This window comes from Galeopterus variegatus, unplaced genomic scaffold, assembly GCF_000696425.1.
Source record: "Galeopterus variegatus unplaced genomic scaffold, G_variegatus-3.0.2 Scaffold477, whole genome shotgun sequence".
NCBI classification, from domain to species: domain Eukaryota; kingdom Metazoa; phylum Chordata; class Mammalia; order Dermoptera; family Cynocephalidae; genus Galeopterus; species Galeopterus variegatus.
The window spans coordinates 351,212-374,742 of record NW_007726588.1 but is presented as its reverse complement, the minus strand read 5'-3'; the positions used below and the strand labels follow the sequence as shown (position 1 = coordinate 374,742).

At 42.1% G+C, this 23,531-nt stretch overlaps 1 protein-coding gene across 2 annotated transcripts in view; it reads right to left on the bottom strand.

The window, feature by feature from the left end:
* Positions 1-6,171: 6,171 nt before the first annotated feature.
* RCAN2 (regulator of calcineurin 2) overlaps positions 6,172-23,531 on the bottom strand; it is a 234,115-nt gene continuing 216,755 nt past the window's right edge. For both annotated transcript variants that reach the window (XM_008569203.1, XM_008569204.1), the window contains exon 4: positions 6,172-8,721. In XM_008569203.1, the coding sequence (XP_008567425.1) occupies positions 8,561-8,721 (161 nt within the window). In that variant the 3' untranslated portion in view covers positions 6,172-8,560. The remainder of the gene's footprint in view (positions 8,722-23,531) is intronic.

The window sequence follows — 23,531 nt, the reverse complement described above, 5'->3', positions numbered from 1 at the left end:
GTTCAGTGGAGGTAAGGAGTGATTACAAAGACTCTGATGGGACCACAAACCCTATTAAGAGTCCTTGCCAGGCAAGGCAATCTTGGGAATTTAGCCTTGAGGCAATTCTACAAATGTGGCCACAGCAGTGGTAGAGAAGGGCTCACTTGGCCCCAGCTCTTCCAAATGCATTCCTTTGATTTCCTGCCCACTTCTTTTTATTTTTGTTAACTCTGAGCTCAAATCATCTCTTAGACTCAGCTGGAAAGAATGGTTCCCATGTCCACAGTAGCCTTCCCATGTTTTCTGCTGTGGCTGTATCAGGTACTTTCTCTGTTAGACTGCCTTCTGCATTCCAGAAGTGACTCGGATTTTCTGGACAACTGTTGATACCCTTCATTGAGTTGCAGAGCTATTGTGTATATTTCCTTTTGATGACTTTCTGTAATTTCTGGGGATTGGATGGGCAGGTAACTTATGTACTTCATCCACCATTTTAAACAAAAAGACTCATAAACAGCAGATTTTGCCCCTCCCTGCCATTGACACATATTGAGCTCCTGATCAGCTAAGGCCCTCAAATATTTATTATGTTATCTCTTTGCCAAGTTGATCTCTTCCTCCCTGTACATGTACATTTTCTGAACAATTAAATACAGGACTTTATATTTATGCCTATTATATTTCCTTTAGTTTTCAGTTGGTCACTTTTCAATGGAAAGAAAAGAAATTGCACTTAAACTGCCTCAACCAAAAGGGAAATCTGTTGGTGCATGCATCTGAAAAGTCCAGAGGATTTTGGCTTCAGGCATAGTTTGATCCAGTTGCTCACATAATGACATTAAATTCTCCTCCTCTCTCCTTTTCTATCAGTCTTTCAGCTCTTGTTTTCTTCACTTGCCTTCATTCTCAGGGAAAGACTATCCATATGGAGCTTCTGGCACTCATGCCTGTCTGAGACCATCTTGTTATTCCCAGTAGTGCTGGGAATGGCTCATTCTCAGAACACTAGTATGTTCCTGGGGTAATTGCCTTCCTGGAAATCACACTGTAGCTTTTTCAGAAGCACTTTTACTGGAGATCATTGGAATGGCCACTCACAGAGCTTTACCTTAGCCTGGAGTAAGGCAGCAATACCTTGGGGTTCTAGTCAGAGCAGCAGGCCAGCGCAGTAGACAAGGATGGACTGTGAATAAGAGCAAAGAAGCCAGCTCAGTCAAATAATTATTGGGGGAAGGGAAATTATACACTGTGAGCATTTTCTTTGATGGACATTATATATACAGAAGCAGTAAAAAGCATGCATTCTGCAATCATAGCTCTGCCAGAGGTATATTTGACCCTTGATCTTGTGTGCTTCTCAAACTTTAAAGTGCTTGAAATCATGGGTGGGGAGATCTTGTTAAAATGCAGATTCTGAGTCAGTAGGTCAGGGTTGGGACTTGAGACTGCATCTCTATCCAGCTCCGAGGGGATGCTGATGCTGATGCCGGCAGTATATGAAACATGCTTTGAGTATCAAGGACTTAACTCTCCTGGACTTTGGTTGCCTCACGTGTAAAGTGAGGACATCAGGATTCCTCATCAGATCATTGAGAGAATTAAATAAGAATGTACAGAACTCAGAAGAGCACCTGCCAAAGAGTAAGCACTCAGTAAGTGATGACTATTATCTATGAAGAATGGGAGCGATGAAGACACCATCATGAAGGTCAAGTGAAAGTACAAATGCCAAGTGCTACATGGGGCCCGATGCACAAAGACCATTGGCTGAGGACTTCCTCTGTGCGCAGCTCTTGATGTGCTTTCTCATTTAATACCTCCTAACTCTATGGGACAGGTACCTTCATCCTTCCCATTTGGTAGATGTGCAAACCAAGGCTTAGGTTAAGAAACTTGCCCAAGATCACAGGTTTACTAAGCAGCAGAGCTAGTGTTTAAAACCAGGTCATGTGGCAGCAAAACTTGTGAATTTAGTCATTAAGCTGCCCTCTAACCATAATTGCTACTGTTATTATCTTATTAAGTCCTCATGACAAAGGTAAATTTTATACCCATTTTACAGAAGAAGAAACTGAGTTGCAGGGACTTTAGTAGCTTGTCTAAAGTCACATACACAACTCCTATCCCTTTCTCATATACATGGTTGACAGAAGCAGGGACACCTTTTGAGGTGGGCTGAGGGTGGAGCACAGGCCAAAATTTCAATCCCACCCTCCCTGTTACAGACTTCTCTGTTTTTCCTCTCTGTTTTCCTCCTCTGTTTTCATGAAGGCCCCTGACAACAGCTGAACAGGCATTTACTGTCTTTCTCATGCCACAGGGTTGATTAGGAGAAGTCCTCCTTCCTCCTCCATGGGACTCTGTGCCAAAGTACCTGCACTTCTACCCTGCCGATACCCCATCTGAACTCAGCAGGCCCACACAAAGAAAGCGTTAAGAACTTTGCTGAGTAGCTTTTGGAAAAGCTACTAGACCCTAGCAAAAGTGGTCCATATGAATGCAATTGCAATGATTGATGGAAAGAGTTGTACAACTGAAGGGAGCTTGAAGTGATGGAGAAAGTCTATTGATAATGTAACTGTTAGGTTAGTTTCTCCAGGACACAGACTCTGAGAGGGAGATGTACACTGCAGGAAGTTTACACTTGTTGGAGAGTGAAGGCTATAGGTTTAGGCAGAGAGAAGAGTTGAACAGAGATGCAGAGGCCTCAGCCTATCCCATGGGTAGCTCTGGAGCTGGAGTGGCCCAAGGGAAGGTCTTCTTAATCTCATATTGACTGGTTGCTGGGTTCAGGCTGTACCTGGGGAGGGTGTGACCTTGGGTGGGTGGTAGCTCTCTAGCAGAGTGCAATGCCTGGCCACTCAGTGGAGAGTCATGAGCCACCAATGCAGCATTTGGGGGCACGAATGCCTCCACCCTGAAGCAGGGAACTGAGACACATACCACAGCATCCACTACAGCACTTTGGATGGACTGTGGGGTGTGGAACGTGGTGACATTATAGAGCGAGTATAAATTCTGCTGTAAGAATAAAATACCCCACTGGCATGTCCAAAGACTGTTTGGGGAACAATAATAATTTTAGTAATGATTGCAAGTAGTTAAGGGGGCCCCATGGTCCTGCTCAACCCTAAAAGTTTTCAAACTCAGTTATTGGGTGAGAATGGAGAATAATGCAGAAGAGCTAAGGTGATATTGTACATGAAACTTTTCAGCACAGAAGGTTTCAACCATTTCAGCTTGTTCTGGGTTTCCTATTTCCAGCATATACTAAATGTGCGCACACACACACACACACACACACACACACACACACACACACACACACACACACATGATTAACCTTGGATGTAGCTTCCTTTTAGAGACATAAAAAGCTCCTGAATCGACTCCAATAACATTTCCCCAGACTATCTTTGAAAGGAGCAGATGAATGAGTTTGACAGAAAACTTTTTGCTTGAAATTTTCCCTTTCTCAGATTGCATAAATTTAAGGGGAAAGTCTGCCAAGTGTTCAATGATGCTCTGCATGGTGGCTTCTGGCAGGGACACTCTGTACCAGCAGCTAAATGAATGTTTTCCTGAATCACTGACTTATCACTCTTTATCACCTGCTCTCTCCCCCCTTTCCTGTACCAAGGCCTTATAAATGACTTGGGGAGGGGAAGGAAAAACCCCCAACTTTTCTAGAACCATGACAAGACACTGCATACTGACACTGAAGACTGCGAATTCATTTGGTAGATAAGATTGCAGGCAGGAACACCAGCCTATGGAAAACTATCTTCAAGCCTAATGTGGGCAAGAGAGACCAGGCTCCCCACATTGGAGAGAATCTGAACATTTGGAGCTGTGGCTTTGTGTCAGGAAGCGGCTTTGTGTTAGAAAACTTCTATTTGTGTTAGGACTCAGAGATGAATTGGGTCACATAATCCCTCTGCTGAAAACCCTTTGCGTTGTACTTACCACGGCTTCCACACCCCCAGCCTGGCCTACCAGCCACAAGGCCTGGTCCCTGCCTACTCTCCCAGCCTCATCTGGGGCTATGCTCACCCTCATTCTCTGTGCTTCAGTCACACTACCAACATCCTTTCAGTTCCTCCAACATGACAAGGCCTTTCCAAATCCATGGCCTTCACCCCTGCTGCCTAGAATGTTCTTCTCCCAGCACTTCTACGGCCAGTTCCCTCTTCAGTTCAGCTTAAATGTCAATCTTGGTTTTCTTTATTGTACGCATGTATCAGAATTTGGCATTCTCTATTTGCTTATTTATTTGTTTCTTGTCTCTTTCCCACACTAGACTCTACTCCCTGAAATGGCAGGGATAATAGCTACCTTGTTCACCACCAAAAACCCAGTGTCAGGCACAGAGTATATTTGTTACTTCCATGAACAGTGCCTCACCCAGTGCTTAAGCTCTGTCCTGTTTAAAAAATACTTATTCCTGGATTTTAGATGAAGGCTTTGTATATATGGGAATATCTCACAGACATATAAGATGGGTGAGATATGCTTCTAGTGTGAGGACACTCCAAATCCCCTTTACAACAATGACTCTTCCTCCCTGTTCTCAGAGTGGTTTTGCTTCAGTTGAAGGGTAACTTATTACAGTATATTGCACAAAATTTAAATGAATTAACATGTATCTAAAACCATGGAGATGCAGATCTAGATGTAGTATATTTATAGCACCCCAGAAGGCTCCCACATATCTTGTCTTAGTCAATACCCTCCCAAAGGCAACCATTATTATAATTTTTATCCATACAGGTCCGCTTTGACTATATCTCAACTTCCTACGTGGAGTCATACACTATGTATTCTTTCATGTCCAGTTGTCTTTTTTTGCACAAAAGTGTCATTTTGAGATGCATTCATGTTATTACATGTATCAGTATTTTGTGTTTTTTATTGCTTTGTAATATTTGTAATTTTGGGTTGTATCCAGTTAATGGCTATTATGAACAACTCTGCTAGGGACATTATTGTACAAGTACTCGTATTTTGATAGACGTGAGCACTCATATCCATTGGGTGCGTGCACCAGAGTGGAATTGCTCCCAGATGGGCATCTGTTCTCTGCTAGGGACATTATTGTACAAGTACTCGTATTTTGATAGACGTGAGCACTCATATCCACTGGGTGCGTGCACCAGAGTGGAATTGCTCCCAGATGGGCATCTGTTTAGCTTTAGTAGGTACCACCAAACAGTATTCCCAGGTGGCAGGACCAGTGCATACTCCCAGCAGCAGTAGATGAGAGTCCCCTTGCCTCCACATCCTTACCAGCACTTACTACTCACATTTCCCATACTTAATCTCAGCCATTCTGAAAGATGTGTGGTGTATCTCTTTGATGTTTTAATTTGCTTTTGTATGACAAGAAATGGTGTTGAGCATCTTTTTAATGTTTATGGGTGATATGGGTATTTTGTGTACATGTATGTATACGAGAGTACTTTAAAAACTTCATGGCAAGATTCACATTATCTTTTAATTCTATTTTTCCATGAACTTTTAGAAGTGCCTCATATGTGAATGTCGTATGTGTGAAGTGCCTTTTAAAGTGTTCTGACCATTAAAAAAAAAGTATCGTCTGCCTTTTGCTTATTGTAGTTCTTTTTAAATTTTAGATATGAGTTATTTAACAGCTACATGTATCTCAAATATCTGTTCCCCGTCTGCAGCTTTTCTTTTCATTCTCCTAATGGTGTCATTTGATGAACCGAAGCTGTTAATTTTAATGAAATTTCATGTATGAATCTTTTATATTATGATGGTGCTTTTTGTGTTCCATACAGTAATTATTTTTTGCAACTCAAGTCTCTTAACAGTATTTTTAACTAAAAGATAGAGTGGAGAAATGTTAATTAAAAGGGGTTTTTAGTATACTTGAAACGGCTTTCAGTACCAAGATGGTTGAAACAGGCAATAAAACAAGGAGCTCCCCCAGTTCCCCTTATCAGAGTCCAACCCATCCCTCCAGGGCTTGGTCAAATTCCTCTTCCTTCAAGAGATGGCTGCCAACCAGCTTTCCCCACTGCTCATTTCAGAAAGAACCTAGACAGGTTAATCCCATATGTTGGCAACTCTTAGAAAGATTATATAGTCTGAATTGCACTCCCCCACAATTACCCCTCAAGAGTATTTAACTCAGGGAGACAGCGCAGAAATTACACCACACAGACAAAGAGTCATTCACCAGATATATTTGAAGTCTAAGCTCTTTGAGCTATACACGTGCACAAATGGTTCAGTTGGTGGAAATCTTCCCCTACCCCTCCCCCTCCATTTTTAAACTTTTCAAGCAAGATAGTGCTAAAGAGGTTTGCATAATGTGCGTCATGGAAATGCTGAGGCAATTCTGACTTTCACGGTGCTAGGAGGTTCCACTGACACAGTTAAAGGAATCCTTCCCATTTCTTACCACTTTCCTCAGAAAAGCTCCTCTTCCTCCTTTACCAAAACCCAATCTAGTGAAACAATACTTGATCTGAGATAGGTTAATATTGACACTTTGCAATAAATTTTGCTAAGACTTACCACCTGGGTCATGTACTCTGCTGAGTTTTTATTTTATGACTATACAGAATAGTTATTTCAACGTTTACTAAATGTAGTTGGAATTATTTGATGTGTGTACTTTCAAACACTTAAAAATCATTTCCAAAATTTTCTCTCAGCTAGATTTCTTCAGAACCTGTATTCTGCAACTTCGGGGTAGCTTAAAAAGTCAAATGACCCAGCAAATAGCTGAGCCCTGCAGTGCTCTGTTCATCTGAAGAGCTGAGCACAACATTTCTTCCACTAGAGGGCATCCTCTCTCCATTATTATGTCTATAGTCTCATTGTCATGAAAAACCAAAAACCTCCACCGTAAAGGAAAGTCAAAGCATTTGCTTACTGTAAGCTCCTCAGATTTTATTTTAAAACGGAGTCTTCATTTTTCTTATGGAAATGCAGGATTTTACAAGCAATGCTCTCCTCAGTCTCATCTGTACTGTGTCCAGTACTATATTGCTATATTCACAGTAGAACGGACTTTAATTTCTGAGTGATCAGTTTATGTTTTAAGTTTCTAATGAAACTAACATACACCTTAGTCAACAACCACAACAATCCTTCAATCAGTTGGCTGTGTTATTGTTCGTATGTGTTTTTCTGAGGTTTTGGGAAGGAAAGTACTTCCGCATTCCCTCATAATATGTATTTGCTTGTAAAGTGATTCATTAATGTACAGGAGTAGATGAGGCCTGGCACATACAGCAGAAGGTAATGGTTCTATAGGTGTATCTTATGTAATGCACTTGGGTCTGAGGAATAGAAAAATCACATGTAATGAAAACAACTAACTTCTCTGAGCATATGGGCACTGCATGAGTAGGATTGGCATACCTTTGTCTACCATCCTTTCCTATTTTAATATGCTCAGCTGCTGCTACATTCGGGAGATTTAACTTCCTCCAAATCATCTATAACTGACACTTGCATCTTTATTTAAAAACAAGTGGTTTTGATAGCAAAGATGTTGGCTAATCATTTATATATTGGCATGAACGTTTGTGCCCTTTCAAAATTCAGCATTACCCATAATATAGTGTAAGATTATCAGACTATCTGTATTAGTATATGAATACTTTCATAAGCAATGCACATATTATGTTTTTAAGCAGCTAATGGCTGAACAATCACTAAATAAAAAACATCCAGATTTTAAAAGCACAGCTGAAACATTTGTACAAATATACAAAGAGAAAAACAATCATTCAGACACCATGAAACTTTTGTAATAAATAGGTTTGTCTGAAATAGGTCTCTATCACCCTGGACAAGCCTCCCCAATGAGGCTGGGAAAGTTCTATATGGAAGTGGTGTTCAAAATCTATTGAGGAATATCTTTGGGGCCAAGCTCATTTTTGCCTCCAGGAATTTTAACAGAGCTATGTAGTATTGACTCAAAATAGTGATTATACCTAGACTTCTTTGCCTGAATGATGTTGATAGTTTTCCTAATCTAGATAGGACATGGCTGGATGCTGACAATCTGTGAGTTAGAGTATATCCTCAAATCATGAAAATAAATGCTGGTGATCATGCATGTCCTGGGAATGTTGGGATGCAGAGGACTGAGTGAGACCAGATAGGGATATCTCATGCAGTCAAAGTCAAGTTTACATATGGTCCTATTTCAGTGGCCAGGAATAAACAAAGCACACACGTCAGGACTGGGACTGAAACAGCTCGCAAACAACACAAGTGCTATTTGTTACTGATGTCTCTGGCTTGGATCAACATGAGAGAACAATGATATAGCCTGTGCTGATTGTTTAATAAGAAAATACTACTTTTTTTCCTAGAACCTTCTAAATAATGGGTTATACTTAATGGGTATGATATGATCAGGAGACATATCACCTTTTCCTAGCCCTTTTGTCCAAGAGGCTTGATTACACAGAAGGAATCTCAAACAGCCAAACACCCAGGGATTTAAAGGCAATTATTCTTTTTGACAAACAACAGGAAAAAAAAAAAAGCATGATAAAGAGGAGACAGATATTATCGAGGCAGAGCAGAAGGATCAGTTGGACACAGAAGGTGGCAGGCCAGGACGCCGGGTTTGGATGATTTTTGGCTTTGGGGAAGTCTTTGGATCCTCTTCTTCCTCTATGTCACTGTCACACACGTGCACAACGACACTTGGGGTGGACTCAGTCCCTGCATGGAGCTCATACTTCTCTCCTGAAACACAAGAAAAATGGGGGTTAGAAAAGGGGCAGGGATTTCAAAACATTCTTTGTCAAGGTTTGCTTAGAAGAGAGAAGAGCATTTTACAGTGTCTCAGGAAACCTGGGATCTTATGCAGGGATGGCACAGGGTGTTAGAAAATAAAATGAGACCTGCCTGTCCTTGTATCCAGCCCTACCACCTATCGACTGTACAGCCCTGAACAAGACACTTAGCCCCTCTTAGCCTCAGCATTTTCTACTGTATGTTTCAAAATGGAAACACCTCCACTCCATAGGATTGTGGCAGGACAGAATGGGTCTGGCAGTTAATCACATCAGTTCCTCTTCTACTGTCCATGCTTGTTGGTGATTGCTGAATAACCTTGAGCCAATCACTTCACTTCTTCATCTTTTGGATAATGTCTTCTCTAAATTCCCCTCTAGCTGTACACTTCTTACAGGCAGACCTGCCCCAGGCAGGAATAAGGCAGATCACCGCTTGTTTAGTATTTGCCCTGGATAACTGGGTTAGATGACTGTGAAGACCCTTTCCAATCCCAAGAGTCTGTCATTCTTGACTGGCTCATTTTATAGTTAAATTGCTATTAGCCAACTGGCTTTTGGTCTGTCTGCTTCACTTCAGTGGGTATTTATTGAGCACCTCCCATGGTCTTGCCCATTGCTAGTCATAAAGGCTGCAAATCACAGTAAAACATATTTGCGCCTTTCATGACAGCACAGTCCAGTGGAGGCATGTGGAAACAGGAATATCACAGTATACCATGGTGAATGCTAGGGTGGCGATCCTATGTTAAGAACTATGGTACCAAATTGTAAGGAGCAAGTAACTCTGACAGGCTTCCCAGTGGAGGTGACAGTTGAGCTGTGTTTAAAAGACAAGCGGAAACCGGTGGTGGGGCAAGAGGAGAGGGCATTCTCTATCTCCATGCTTATAACTTTTCAACTCAACTGTTGACACGTTCATCTTAATCTTCTCCTGATATCCCATTCTTTACTTCCCATCCTTCATGAATCATCAGAAAAGTCTTCTAGAAACAATATCTCCCAGATATCCTCCTGGTCAGTGGCTCTCCAGATCTCACTAAATCAAATCCAAATTTCTTAGACCTGCATAAAACACTTCACATAATCTCTCTCCAATCTTTTCCATCATTTCCTCCATCAATTCCCTCTTTGCTTTGGTCAAACTGGTTTACCTGTTGGCCTCTAATCATGATAGCTACTTTCTTATAGTCACCACACTGGCTACTTTTATTTTGCAGTCTCACCTGTCCCTGAGAGTTCCCTAAATCCTGCCCTCCTTCCAGGATCAAGGCCAGACACCACCCAGTCCAGGAATCTTGCTTGCTATTCCCAGTCTTTAGTGGATAGTGCCTCTGTTGGGTGGCTACAGCCAGCAACGTCGGTCCAGTGATTGGGCGCTATTTATGTGCTACTATGCACATCCTCAAAGGCATCAGTGGTGAAAACAGCAAACTCTTGCAAGGCCTACTTTTTGACTCTGGGTGCTGACAATAGGGAATGAGGAGCACTGATAATGCAATGAATATCAAATCTCTTCCAAGTCATGCTTTGGGGAAGGATGGTGGGAAGGATGTAAACATTCACAGTCAGCCTTGTTATTGGTCTAATTGTGTTCCCCCAAAAGAAACTGAATTCCTAACCTCAAGTACCTTTACCTATGACCTTGTTTGGAAAGAGTCTTTGCAGATGATCAAGCTAAGATGAGGTCATTAGGGTGTCCCTATATCAACATGACTAGTGCCCTTAAAAAGGGGAAATTTAGACATAGACATGCGCAAGGAGAGAACGTGAGGTAGAGATCGGAGTTACTCTGCCATGAGCCCAGGAACTAGCAGGAGCAGGAGAGGCCTGGATAGATCCTTCCCAGCATCTTCAGAGGGAACACGGCCCTGGGCACACCTTGATCGTGGACTTTTAACCTCTGGAACTGTGAGTCACTAAATTTTTATCATAAAAGCCACTTACTTTATGGTACTTTATTATGGCAGCCCTAGCTAACTAAGATCGCTGTACCACCGGTGAGAGTGCTCTCTTTGTATTGAGTCAGAGAGGTCTTTACCGGACACCCCCTGCCCCTGACATCCTGCTGTGCAGAGAAGTCTTTCCAGGGAGAAGGCAGCAAATGTTTCACAAAAATGGAGTGTTTCAACTCCAGCATTTCCCTGGATATTGGTAGTAGCAAAAAGAAATGGAACCAGCCAGAGCTATTGAGATATGGCTGATGAAGACTGTAATTTAAAGTCTAGATGGGGTGAAACTGTAGCTAGGCAGAGCTGCATCAACAGTACTAAGCCTCTGACACAAGCGAGTTGCCATGGACCAGCTTGGATGCAGAAGACAGTGATGGAAGCGGGAAACTCAGGGCAGGACCAGGAAGAAGGTGCTGCGAGTCACTCATGCTACCTTTTGCGCTCCTGCCTCAGTGATCAGGAAGGTTAGCACTTACCTAACCACACTGTCATCCACTCCGAAGTTACCCTACATATACAAGTAGTCATGGTTTATGTGCTGACGCTATGTAAAGTTCACCTGATTCTGTGGGTTTCATTTTCCCTAAAATATTTTGTCTCAAGGTAAAAGAAACCACTTATCAAAGTTCCAAAGTAAAAGAACCATGTCAGATATTGCTAAGAAGAGGAACCTACACAAAACCAGCTTTATCTGAGAGATGCATAAAAGGCTCTGGGTCAGGGGTAGGGAGACCAGTTGGTGGCATCTCTGAGCAGTGATTCTCAAACATCTGACAATTTGCTGGAGGTGCTTGTTAAAAGCAGAGTTTACTGGTATGAGGATACAACCCTGCAAATTCTGACTTAGTGCGATCTACATCTGTACCCAGCACCCCCAGGGGCTTCTCGGTCTCTCAGTGTCTGGGTGGTCACAGTCCCACAGTTCTATGTGCCCGCAGGAGGCTGTGGTCCCGTGGGGACACTGGCATATGCATCTCCCTCCCTCTACTTTGCATCATAATTTTTCTCACTGTCAAATGGTCTTAGTGCAGGTAGAGGGCAGTGGAGGGGAAGCTGAGGACACACAAAGGGAAGGAGGCGAGGAATCCCAGCTCAGCTCTGCGGTGCTCCCGGCTGAGTCCCATCCTCATCTTTATTCACAGGAGAACAGCAAGTCGTTCAGAGTGCCTGGGCAAACAGTCACCGAGTTCACTGCATCCAGAGTTTCTCAGATTTTGTCTTTCCTTCAGGAACTCTTTGCAGTTCTGAATGAAAGACACCCTCAAGCAAGAGACAGAGAAAGAATTTCTGAGCAATCAAATGGGGCGGCTGTTCTTGTTTTGCACGTAGGACTTCTTTCAAGTTCTCATGCTGGAGAAGCAGCCTCTTTGGAAGAAGCACCGGTAGCTGCTGTGGTCCCGTTCATTGCTCTGTTGATTGCAAGTGCAGAGATGAAGGGTATTGGGGGCAGGGATCTGTCATCCTCTGATGCAGGGATGACGGAAAGGAATCTGCCAGGCAGAGTGAGCCTGGAGATTGCAGGACTTGGGGTGGAAGTGGTGGTGATGGCAGATACTCAGGCCAGAGGACTGACAGGGCCCCCTGTCCCTTTCCTCATCTGTTGGCAAGAATCTAGCCTTTTAAAAAGATGTAATGAAATACACATAACAAACCCAGCTTTTTGATTAAACCTTTTGTTTGCCCTGGCGTGGATAAGGAAAGTTCCCTTAAAGACACCTCTGTAGCAATGTGTCTACAACTTCAAAAGTGCTGGCTTGCCTCTCAGAATAGGTGCGTTGGGGGCACACTCAGGATGGAAGGGACCAGCACAGGAGCACTCTCCATTGCAGGGTGCAAAGCAACTTTTACGTCAAGCGAATAAAGTCAGGCTGCCTGGTCATACAGATATTTTACTGCTATGATCACATTAACTCTGACATTTCACTGTTCTATTTTTAGAAACTTTCTTACTATCAAAATCCAGCAAAGCTTAACAGCTACTGAGAGCCCACGAGATAAAAAGCAATGGCTTTGGTCTTGCTGGATTTTTCTTATTTTGGCTTCTTTTTCCCTTTAAGATTCAGCTAATTCCTTCTCCACAAGGGCTGACGTCAGTGCTGTCAGAGAGCACATGGACCAACTGGGCTTAGTCAGGGACAGGGAGCCCATCAGACCTTATCCACACAGGATGGGGGCAGGTCCTGCCATGGTACAATGAGAGTGAGCCAAATGGACCAGCATTTCTTTTAAAGGACAAGGACAGGGTTCATCTGTCACACATTCACTCCTCTACTGGTATTCAAACTGTCCTCTACCCTGTGTGCAGAAAAGAGGCCAGGACCAAAAGCCATCAAAAAATGCATTGAGCAGGGTTTCCCACCTACTTGCATGAGACAACTTCCCAGCCAAGCAAATGAGAAATCCTCTAGCACGTGGTCAATAGTTAAATTCCCATTTATGCCTTTGGAAGTGACTGAGGCTTGGCCCACTGCTCAAAATAGATGCCAAAGTTCTGTTTCTTCTTTTCCCAAGTGGGTGGAGACAGGTTGGTGACAATGTCCCAATTCCTCTAAGTCTGGAGGAGGGAGTGAAGGTGCCCACAGGCTACTTCCCATCCTCAGGAGGGAGGAGGTGTAGTCCCTGTGCTGATCAGGAGGCTGGGGGGGGGGCGGTGCTGGTGACATGGTTCTGGCACAATTGCAGAGAAGTGTGTTGGTGGCTGTCAGTCCAAGTGCCACTGGAAATTCTCCATCATGCCAACCTTTGGCTTATGGGCCATGAGTTGGCTTCTTAAATTCTTTCTAAAATAATTCGTGTGGTAAGGCACAAGTAAAAGTCAGCATAATTCCAACGTGTGAAAGGTGGGGAGATGATACAGAGCTACATGTAAGTGTATGAGGGTACTTCAAAAAGTTCGTGGAAAAACAGAATTATAAGATAAACAAATCTTTTCATGAACTTTTGAAGTACCTTCATATTTTTCCACAAACTTTTTGAAGTGCCCTTGTATGAAAGCAGAGTTTGAGACTGATCAGATTCCAGGAAAAAATTTAGTGATGGAGGGAAGAGGAAATCCCCTTAAAACTTTAGTGCCTCTTGGGACAAGTCCTTCCATGTGTTCTGCCAAGAGAGAGACAGAATCTCTGCACTAGAGCCTTTCAAAAAACAGCCAAGTCTAACAGGCACAGGCCAAGTTTTGCTTCGTTCCTCAGCATATACTGTTATTCTCAGAATATTCTTTCTCTCCCTATTCCTGCCTCTAAGAGGGGATGTGCATCCAGGCCTGATCCCACACCTGCCTCCTGACCTACTTAACATCTCTGTGTAAGGCTGCTACTCTTTCTAAAGTCACATGTCTACAGTGGAATGATTTGTTTTCCCTGTCAATTCATGTTTCCTTCCAAGCTATCACATTGCTCCTCAAGGTCCTGTCATTCCTCCAGCCTTCTCTTGTAGTCGATCAGTCACCAGGCAGTACTGGACATTGCTTTGAAACGTTTCTCTGTGCACTCCCCAACCCCCCAGAACCCCCTCGTAAAGACCCTGCCCATGACCTCCTCCCACTCAGAGTACACTTAGCTGGTTTCCCCACCACAAAAACTAATCTTCCCTGCTAGAATAAGTTTCCTAAATCACTTGGAGACTTTACCTTATCACCTGCTGGGGGATGTGACTGTGAGAAAGTTATATAACACTTCTGAGCCTCAGTTTTCCTCATCAATAAAATGGAAATAACGCCCATATCAGCGGGATACTATGAAATAAGAAATATGTGTCAAATACTCTATAAAGCCCTCCTGAGATGCATGATATGATTATTTAGGGTGATATTCTTTTGGTCATTGCTGTCCCCAGATAACTTAGGGTTTTCAAGATGGTGAATTAATCGAGTCACAGAAGCTGAATAACTGCAAAAAGCTTTTTACTCAGTGGAGTCACTGCTGTAAAGAGCAATAAGAGGGAATAGATATTCTTTTGGTCATTGCTGTCCCCAGATAACTTAGGGTTTTCAAGATGGTGAATTAATCTAGTCACAGAAGCTGAATAACCGCAAAAAGCTTTTTACTCAGTGGAGTCACTGCTGTAAAGAGCAATAAGAGGGAATAATAAATGAGTAGCTGGGCATCACATAATTCCATCCTGTCTTTTCTCCCCCAACCACTGCCTGCTTCTCTGTCTCTTCATTGTTAAGTTTCTCTCCTTTTTCCTCTCTCTTCCTAGCTATTTCCATATCTCTGTTCCTATGAGACGGAAAATCTTAAGTTGATGTTTTAATGAGATCTCTGATTTTCTGAGATAGTCTGAACCCCTTATTTATAATGTTAATTATATTGCCCTTTGTATTATTAATTATTTCACCTAGTGATGGTCTATATTTTAAGCCACTGAAGTCAGGACTTAAACTTCTTCTGTGATTGCTGTAGCTCAGGGTACATGTAAGTGCTCAATAAGTGTGTGATTGATTTACGAAGGGCCTCAAGCATGGCCTCTGACAACATACTTGAGTAATGTCCAGTGTGTATTCACATATGAATTTTCCTTGTGTAGTTTAATTTGTGGAAGTTCTACTTTTTCAATTGTACTGAAAAATATTTAAGGGCAGGTAGCTATCCTATTATCAGTATTCTCTCAGGGCTAGGACACAGTAGGTGTCCTAGAAACTTACCACATTCCTGAACATAACAACTATTTACTGAGCACTTACTAGAGAGCTCTAAGTCTCTCAGCACTTCACATAAAATAGGTATTTAATTATAGCAACAGCTCTGTAGGGGAATCTCTGTTCCTATGAGACAGAAAATCTTAAGTTGATGTTTTAATGAGATCTCTGATTTTCTAAGATAGTCTGAACCCCTTATTTATAATGTTAATTATATTGCCTTTTGTATTATTAATTATTTCACCTAGTGATGGTCTATATTTTAAGCCACTGAAGTCAGGACTTAAACTTCTTCTGTGATTGCTGTAGCTCAGGGTACATGTAAGTGCTCAATAAGTGTGTGATTGATTTACGAAGGGCCTCAAGCATGGCCTCTGACAACATACTTGAGTAATGTCCAGTGTGTATTCACATATGAATTTTCCTTGTGTAGTTTAATTTGTGGAAGTTCTACTTTTTCAATTGTACTGAAAAATATTTAAGGGCAGGTAGCTATCCTATTATAAGTATTCTCTCAGGGCTAGGACACAGTAGGTGTCCTAGAAACTTACCACATTCCTTGAACATAACAACTATTTACTGAGCACTTACTAGAGAGCTCTAAGTCTCTCAGTACTTCACATAAAATAGGTATTTAATTATAGCAACAGCTCTGTAGGGGGTCGCTGGGACTCTCCCCCAGCCTGTCTCCTGTTCCTGTCCTGTGGAGGAGGAGCAACACTTGATGGGTAACTTTGGGAAACAGAAAAGGAAATGCCTCAGCTCACCCTCTCCTGTCTTTCCCTGTGAGCTCTCCCTGCCTGCAAGGAGCCTGTTCTCTGCTCTGCTGTGGGCCATGTGCTAAGTAAGCCTCACAGAAAAGACTATGCTCTCTGCTGGGCAGCCTGATATTTTCCAGCTCTGTGACAGGGTGAACATGTCTATATTATTCTGGATTTCAGCTATAGGGAGCCCTGGCTGTTGCTCCATTAAACCCAATTCTCAGCTTTAGTCTTTACTCAGAAACAAAGCTGGCATTAAAAAAAAAAAATCTTATCTGTCTTCTTATGTAACCCTCATTTGGTTCTGACCCAAACAGCAAAAAAACTGGCGTCAGTTTTTAATCCATACTGAATTTTAAGAATGAATAATGACTTATCAAAGTAAGAACATTTCCAACAGGTCTCGATCGTAGAACCATGCTGGGTTGTGTGCTAAGTGCTAAACTTTAATTTGAATTAAGAGCCCTTTATATTTGAGAAGACGAATACACATTCCAATATTAAAATCATTTCAGGAGATATAGAGGCCTAGTCATGTTTAAAAGGCATTGCAGTCCCCTACTGCCAATCTTTTTATTATAAATGTGATTTTTTTTTTTTAAAAGGAAGCAGGGAGTTATCAGTCCTGATCTGTGGAATCACTAAACATGCCTGCCTGTTATTTAAAAGGCATTGCAGTCCCCTACTGCCAATCTTTTTATTATAAATGTGATTTTTTTTTTTCAAAAGGAAGCAGGGAGTTATCAGTCCTGATCTGTGGAATCACTAAACATGCCTGCCTGTTAGTGAGACTAAAAACGGAGATGGAGGAAAGAGTTCAGAACAATTTGAAATGTGCTTGAAAGGTGTTCACGTTTAGACTTCCTTTCAAGCACTGGGTTTGGGACTTAATCAAATTCGGCAATGAGAGGAAGGTGCACAGGCCGCCAAGCCCTGGTCAGCTGTGCAGACAGAGGCGTCTGGCACTGACCCAGCTCCTGGACGACTGGAAGAGGCTGACCTGCCAGAAGCAGGAAAGGTGGGGAGGGGTGGCCTGCACTTCCTTCCATCTACCCGAGGATTGTCTGGGATTTGAGCTTTTAACCGGTGCTCAATCCTGGCGAGGCTAATGCTGGTTTGGTTTGGGGCCAAAAGTGTTCCTTGATAGGACTAAGTTCTAGTGGAAAACATCAGAAAGTTTCCCAAAGTTTCCCAAAGCTGCGCTGCCCAGCCCCACCCAGATGTGCTGTGAACGGTTTTTTTAAGGCATCTACGGGCAATTTGTCCCCCCAGTTATCCAGGGTGAGAACAAAGCGTGTGTGTCTGGGCAGGGGGAGGGGCAGGAGCTGCTTCTCTGGCCTGTCTCCCCCTCTGGCCCTCTTCTTTCTGCTCCTTAAAAATTCACAGGAAATGCTGACTCCTTGCCTCTCTGTCTCTGACGATTGTGACACACTTGAGAAAGTGTAGTTAGTGTAGTTCTCATACAAGCGGGCTACATCCCCAGTGATATGTGGATTTTTTTTTTTTTTTTTTGTCATAAGGACTGGGTTAGGGGTCGATACTGGCTTTTAGTAGGTGAGGCCCAGGGATGCTCAATGTACTACAATATGTAGGGCCATCAACGCCAGAATATCCTAGCTTTCACACTGAGACTCACTGAGCTAAGAACTTAACAAAGGCACTTACATTTTAATAGGAAAATAAGATACAGTTTGAAAATCAAGTGACAATAAACAGGTAACACCCAGTGAGCAGTTACTATGCACGGTGCTGGGATACAGATGTATATGGATTATCTCATTTGATGCTCAGCACAACCTGATTTTACTGTTGAGAAAGCACAGAGAGGTTAAGAAACCACCTTAAGGTGACACAGCTAATAAAAGGTGGAGCCTAGATTCAAACTCACGTTCTGAGTTTTAATCATCATCCTAAAGTAGGAGAAAAGTCTCTCTTCATGCTGGATTTTCATTTATAGCTACAAAATAAAAGAGAAGACATTCTGGGGCAGAAGGACTTATTGGAAACTAAAAATCACAGCTACTTGCTAGCTGCCTATTCACAAGATCAGTCTGGGAGTGGAGAAAGAATTTATTTTCTAAGTAGAAGTAAAAAGAAAGATTGAGGATTAAAATAAATACTCCAGAGAATTCAGTCCTTTGTAAACTATTTCTCTAATTCTTTTGTGTTTCCATGGTAGACCCCAGAGAGAAGTGGTGGACTCCAACTCAGGTGTACTGGGTGCCAAAACATAACCACCATATTGTCTGCTACCTTTGGATACAAGGTTGTCTAGTGTAGGAATGACATCAGGGCTGCAAATTGACTTCCCTGCCTCAGTAGGTCTTGTACGCGTTCGTTTTAGGAAAATATTATCTACTGAATGATTGGGGTTCTCCTTCCTTACCTCCCCTGCTCAGTCCTGACCCATATCAAAGCAAAGAGGTCCTTGGTAAGACGGGGAGGGGCGTTAGGGGAATTGGGAGGGGAAGAGAGAGGGAGAGAGAGAATAGTTTTATGGTAAGAGGAGGAGCTCTATTTCAACAAAATAAAATGTGCTTACCTTCTGGAGGTTTCTCTCTATCACTGGATCAGGGGGGGCATGTATCTTCATTCCCTCCTGAAACGTTTAGAACCTAAAGTACTGCATGGGGTCAATTGATTGACTGGGACCTGAATTAATGGTTAAGACACAGAAGTAAAACCCTAGCAGGAATATAAGGACATGAAAGACTAGGGGAATCATGGAGGGATGAGGGGTGGCAGGATAAAGATTTGCTCTCTGAAGCCTTGTGAAGGGGGCTTGTCCACACGGGGCGAGGGGAAAGTGGCAGAGATAGAGAGAGAGAGAGCATGTTGGGAGAGCTCTCTGTGCCTGGTCGGAGAGTCGTGAGGTTTCCTCTCTGGGAATGGACCATACTGTTCTTCCTTTCCTGATATTAGGGGCCTGGTGAAGGCAACGGCTATGGACACACAGACACACACGCACATCCACACACACCCACATAAGAAAAACTTGAGGAATGCACACCACAATGATTCCTTTTTCATGTACTTATTTTGGAGTGGTAGGATTGGTCATTCATCTTTTCCCATTTTTTGGTCACGTGTCGTTTCTATTTTTCTACAATGTGCACATTGTACCTATGAAATGAGAAAAGGAAGTATGCTATATTGCTACTCAATAGTGATTGAAGATAAATTGTGGGATATATGTTGAGAAGAAAAGCCCCCTTAACATTTTTTTCCAGGGAAAATTCTCCAAAAGGAAATGGAAAATTATGAACATGTGTTCCAGGGTCACAAATCTGAGTCCCCTGTGTGGAGAATGACACGCAGAGACTGTACTAACGGGAACACTGGATACTAGCTATGTTATTTGCCTATCATATCTGTGGTCAGAATATATCAATTGCTGCACAAGAAGTGAGGCTTTATACAATATTCATACCACACGCACCAAAAATATAGGTGCTCATCTATATTTTAAAAACTGAATTTTCTCTACTTTTGAATCAAAGCCTAGAATAGAAAATGTTCTTTCCTTATAATTTACATTAATTAATGAAATATATTTTCCATTTGAGGAAAACAGCATATACCAAGCAGCGACACCAGAAAAATTGCTTTACTAGGGCATGTTTTGATAGACAAGAATTTGGAAAAAAAAATCTAAATATAGTGGATGTACGCAACTTGAAACTCAAGCACCATTTTAAACTCTCCTCTGCAGTTAACCAAAATTGATCTCCCTTACAAGAGCTAAAAATAGCAGGAGGCAAAAAGAGAATAGACAATGACTTTTCATATCGCTCCCTGCAGGCATTTTCAGTGACAATGAACATGACCTTCCAGAGCCATCCTAGAGAGCAGAATAAAAGCTGGCATTTCATATCCCACCTGATCTACCGCATATTTAGTACAGGGCACATCTCTATTTTGCCATTTTTGCTGACTGGTATGGATAAGTTGTTTTTGTGGGCAGGGTTTTTATTCTCCTATTTTGTTTTACATCAGAAAAGAACATAGCCCTATACTGCTTCTGGAGTAAGGAACAATAGATATTATAAAATAAACAAAAATATAAATATTCAATTCATTAGCCACCTCAAGTTCAGAGCCCATCATATTTTGTCTCGATCACTGTTAAATGATGAGCTTCTACAGATTCACCAGGGGAACCAAGAAAATATAAATATTCAATTCATTAGCCACCTCAAGTTCAGAGCCCATCATATTTTGTCTCGAACACTGTTAAATGATGAGCTTCTACAGATTCACCAGGGGAACCAAGAGAAACACACAAAGCCTCTGTTTTATAGAAATGATAACTGCTCCTTGAACACAGCAGAGGAAGGCAAATGTGTCCCCCTGGACATTAGAGGAAAGCATGGAATTGATGTGGCGTAAAGGATGCAGTGGGTATGTTTTAGCAAGTGTCTTTAAGCAGAGAAACAAAATATGAAGAAATGAAATGTACAAGTTGTTTCATATTTTTTCCTTTTAGAACTATCTTGGATTTCTTCTAGAGAAATTAATTTTACTATTCAAGAGATCTCTCTGTCTTCTGAGACTTTTCAGACCCTAGGGCAAGGGTGCTGGCTCAATCAATCCTTTCTTCTTCTTGCCTGTAGCAGAGGGACATATTTTAATTTCCCAGCTGTGCAGCCTTGGGCAAGTTACTGAACTACTCTGTGCTTCACATTCCCCAACTGTATACATGAGGACAAGAACCATCTCTGTTATATTGTCTGTGAGCATTAAATGAGATAATATAGTAAGGTATTTAGAACAGTGCCTGACATATAAAGTCCTATATATAAGTTTAAGCCATTGTTTTCATTATTTAATTTTTTCAAATTTGTCAATTTTACTTACTTTCTGGATCAATGATAGAACATACTGTCATGGGGACAATGATTAAGAATGTTTGAAGTTGTGCTTTCCATAATTTCCAGACTATGAACTTGCTCTCACTATAGTAAACAGAACTGAGAGATGCTTCAATATTATGTGGCCCTTGACTCCTGATGTAACAACTTAGGTATTTCAAAGGCTTTCAACAGAAACCCACAGTGTAATCACACTGTTCTCTCCCTGCTTGTTTCAAGGACATCTCTAGAAGTCCTCAGGAACCTGACTTGTCTGTCTCTGAAATAGGGTCATCAGCATCCCTTTCTTAAAGAATGGGGACTTTTTTTGCCCCTTGCTTGTCTGAGCCATGGCCTGTGTCCTCCCCTTCCCATTTGTCCTCCATGGATGGGTACTATATGGCAAGTCATTGCCTCTGGGGCCAGCTAGACATGTGCCAGCACCCACAAGCCAGTCCGTTGACTGAAGTGCCTTTAGCCTGCGTCCCGGCTCACTCTGGATCCCTGCTCTGTGATGCTCTTTCTCGAGACTGACCTTTCCCAGCAGCTTTTAATTTCTGCATATCTTCTCAGTCACTCAGCCCTACCAATTTAGCACTATTAATCATTCCTTGGAAGCAAAATTCCTTTGATCATTTGAGTTGCTTTTTTCTGCTCTCATTCTAATTTGTTTCTGTACTTCTGGAACTGAGGTAGTCATCCCTTAACATAAAATGAGTTAGAATTTGTTACTGAAATGATTCTGCTGAAGGATTAAAAATAAATTTTACTAAATCTTTTTTTTTCAAATGAAAATGCTAGAAGTCTTCTTATTATAGAAAACATTAATTTAGTGCCGTCTGACTCAGTCTGGCTAAGGCATAAGAAAGCAACAATTTTCCAGTGAAGGCAGGCTAGTAGCTCTGATCAATTCACTCATTCATGCATGCATTAATTCATCCAATATTTGCTATCAGGAGCTGGGAATATCAAAATAAATGAAACATGCATTCTCCCCTCGAACAGCAGGGAAGACAAGTAAGCTGAACAATAAAAAATCACAATAAGAAGATGTGAGCATTTGTGCAAAGTGCCATGAAGAGACTAAAAGGAGCAGCTTCAATCGGAGCATTTGAGTGGAATGTACTTCTCTGCTTCCAAAATTTCCTGAATTACTGTGGGAAATGGCTTCGCAAGGCCTGACTTGGGCAGACTTGACTTATTTTGCATGAGCACACTATACAATGTCTAAGCATATCACAAACACGGCTCTCTTTCAATGGGTAGCGCCTAAGCTCAGGATTCACATATGTGAACTAGACTTTCAAGGAAATCATATTTCATAAACATCTCCCTTATCATTATATTGCTTCTTTCATCAGCCCATGTTAATTAGACACCTACTGCTTCTCACAATGGCTCTTTAAGGGTAAAAACCGGTGGCCATTTTAAAGACCCTGAGAAGCTGGGTGACTGGATGATGATTACAAAGAAATCCCAAGGAGCTTGCTCTTGAGAGTGCTGTAATTTAACTTTCAGGCCACATGTGCCACAGTCAGCAATTCTCTTGCAGGGAGTGCTTAATAATCAAATTAGCCTCATCTTACTCCGGGTACCCAGTAGGGTGATCGATCCTTCCTAGTTTGCCTGGGAATTTCCTGATTTTAGAATTGAAAGTCCCATGTCTCAGGGTCCCCTCAGTCCTGGGCCAACCAGGAATTGGTCACTCTAATTCCCGGGGTTCTCAAATTTCAGTATATTTGAAAATCAACACATGTGATTATTAAAACTGCAGATTTCTGGGGTGGGTGATTCTGGGCCAAATGTTTTCCTAATGACATGACCTTATATATAGAAAAACCGAAAGACTCCAACAAAAAACTCAATGCATCCCTATCAAAATACCAATGGCATTCTTCACAGAAATAGAAAAAAAACAATCCGAATATTCATATGGAACAGCAAAAGATCCTGAATAGCCAAAGCAATCCTGAGCAAAAAGAATAAAGCTGCAGGCTTTACACCATCTGACTTTAAAATATACTACAAAGCTATGGTAACCAAAATATCATGGTGCTGTCATAAAAAACAGACACATGGACCAATGTAACAGAATAGAGAACCCAGAAAGTAATCTATGTACTTACAGCCAACAAATCTTTGACAAAGGTGCTGAGAACATACATTAGGGAAAGGGCAGCCTCTTCAATAAATGGAGCTGGGAAAACTAGATATTCATGTGTAGAAGAATGAAACTAAACCCCTATATACTGCCATATACCAAAATCAACTTAAAATGGATGAAAGACTTAAGTTAAAGACCTGAAACTAGGGGCCGGCCCAGTGGCGCACTGCTGCAGTGCGCCGCTTGGGAAGTGCGGCGCCAAGCGGCGGTGCTCCCGCCGAGGGTTCGGATCCCACATACAGACTGGCCGCTCACTGGCTGAGCGAGGTGCGGGAGCAACACCGAGGGTTGCGATCCCGGGGCCGGTCCCGGTCCGGTCCGGGCGCGACACTGAGGGTTGCGATCCGTTGCCGGTCACGAAAAAAGACAAAAAGGAAAAAAAAAAAAAAAAGAC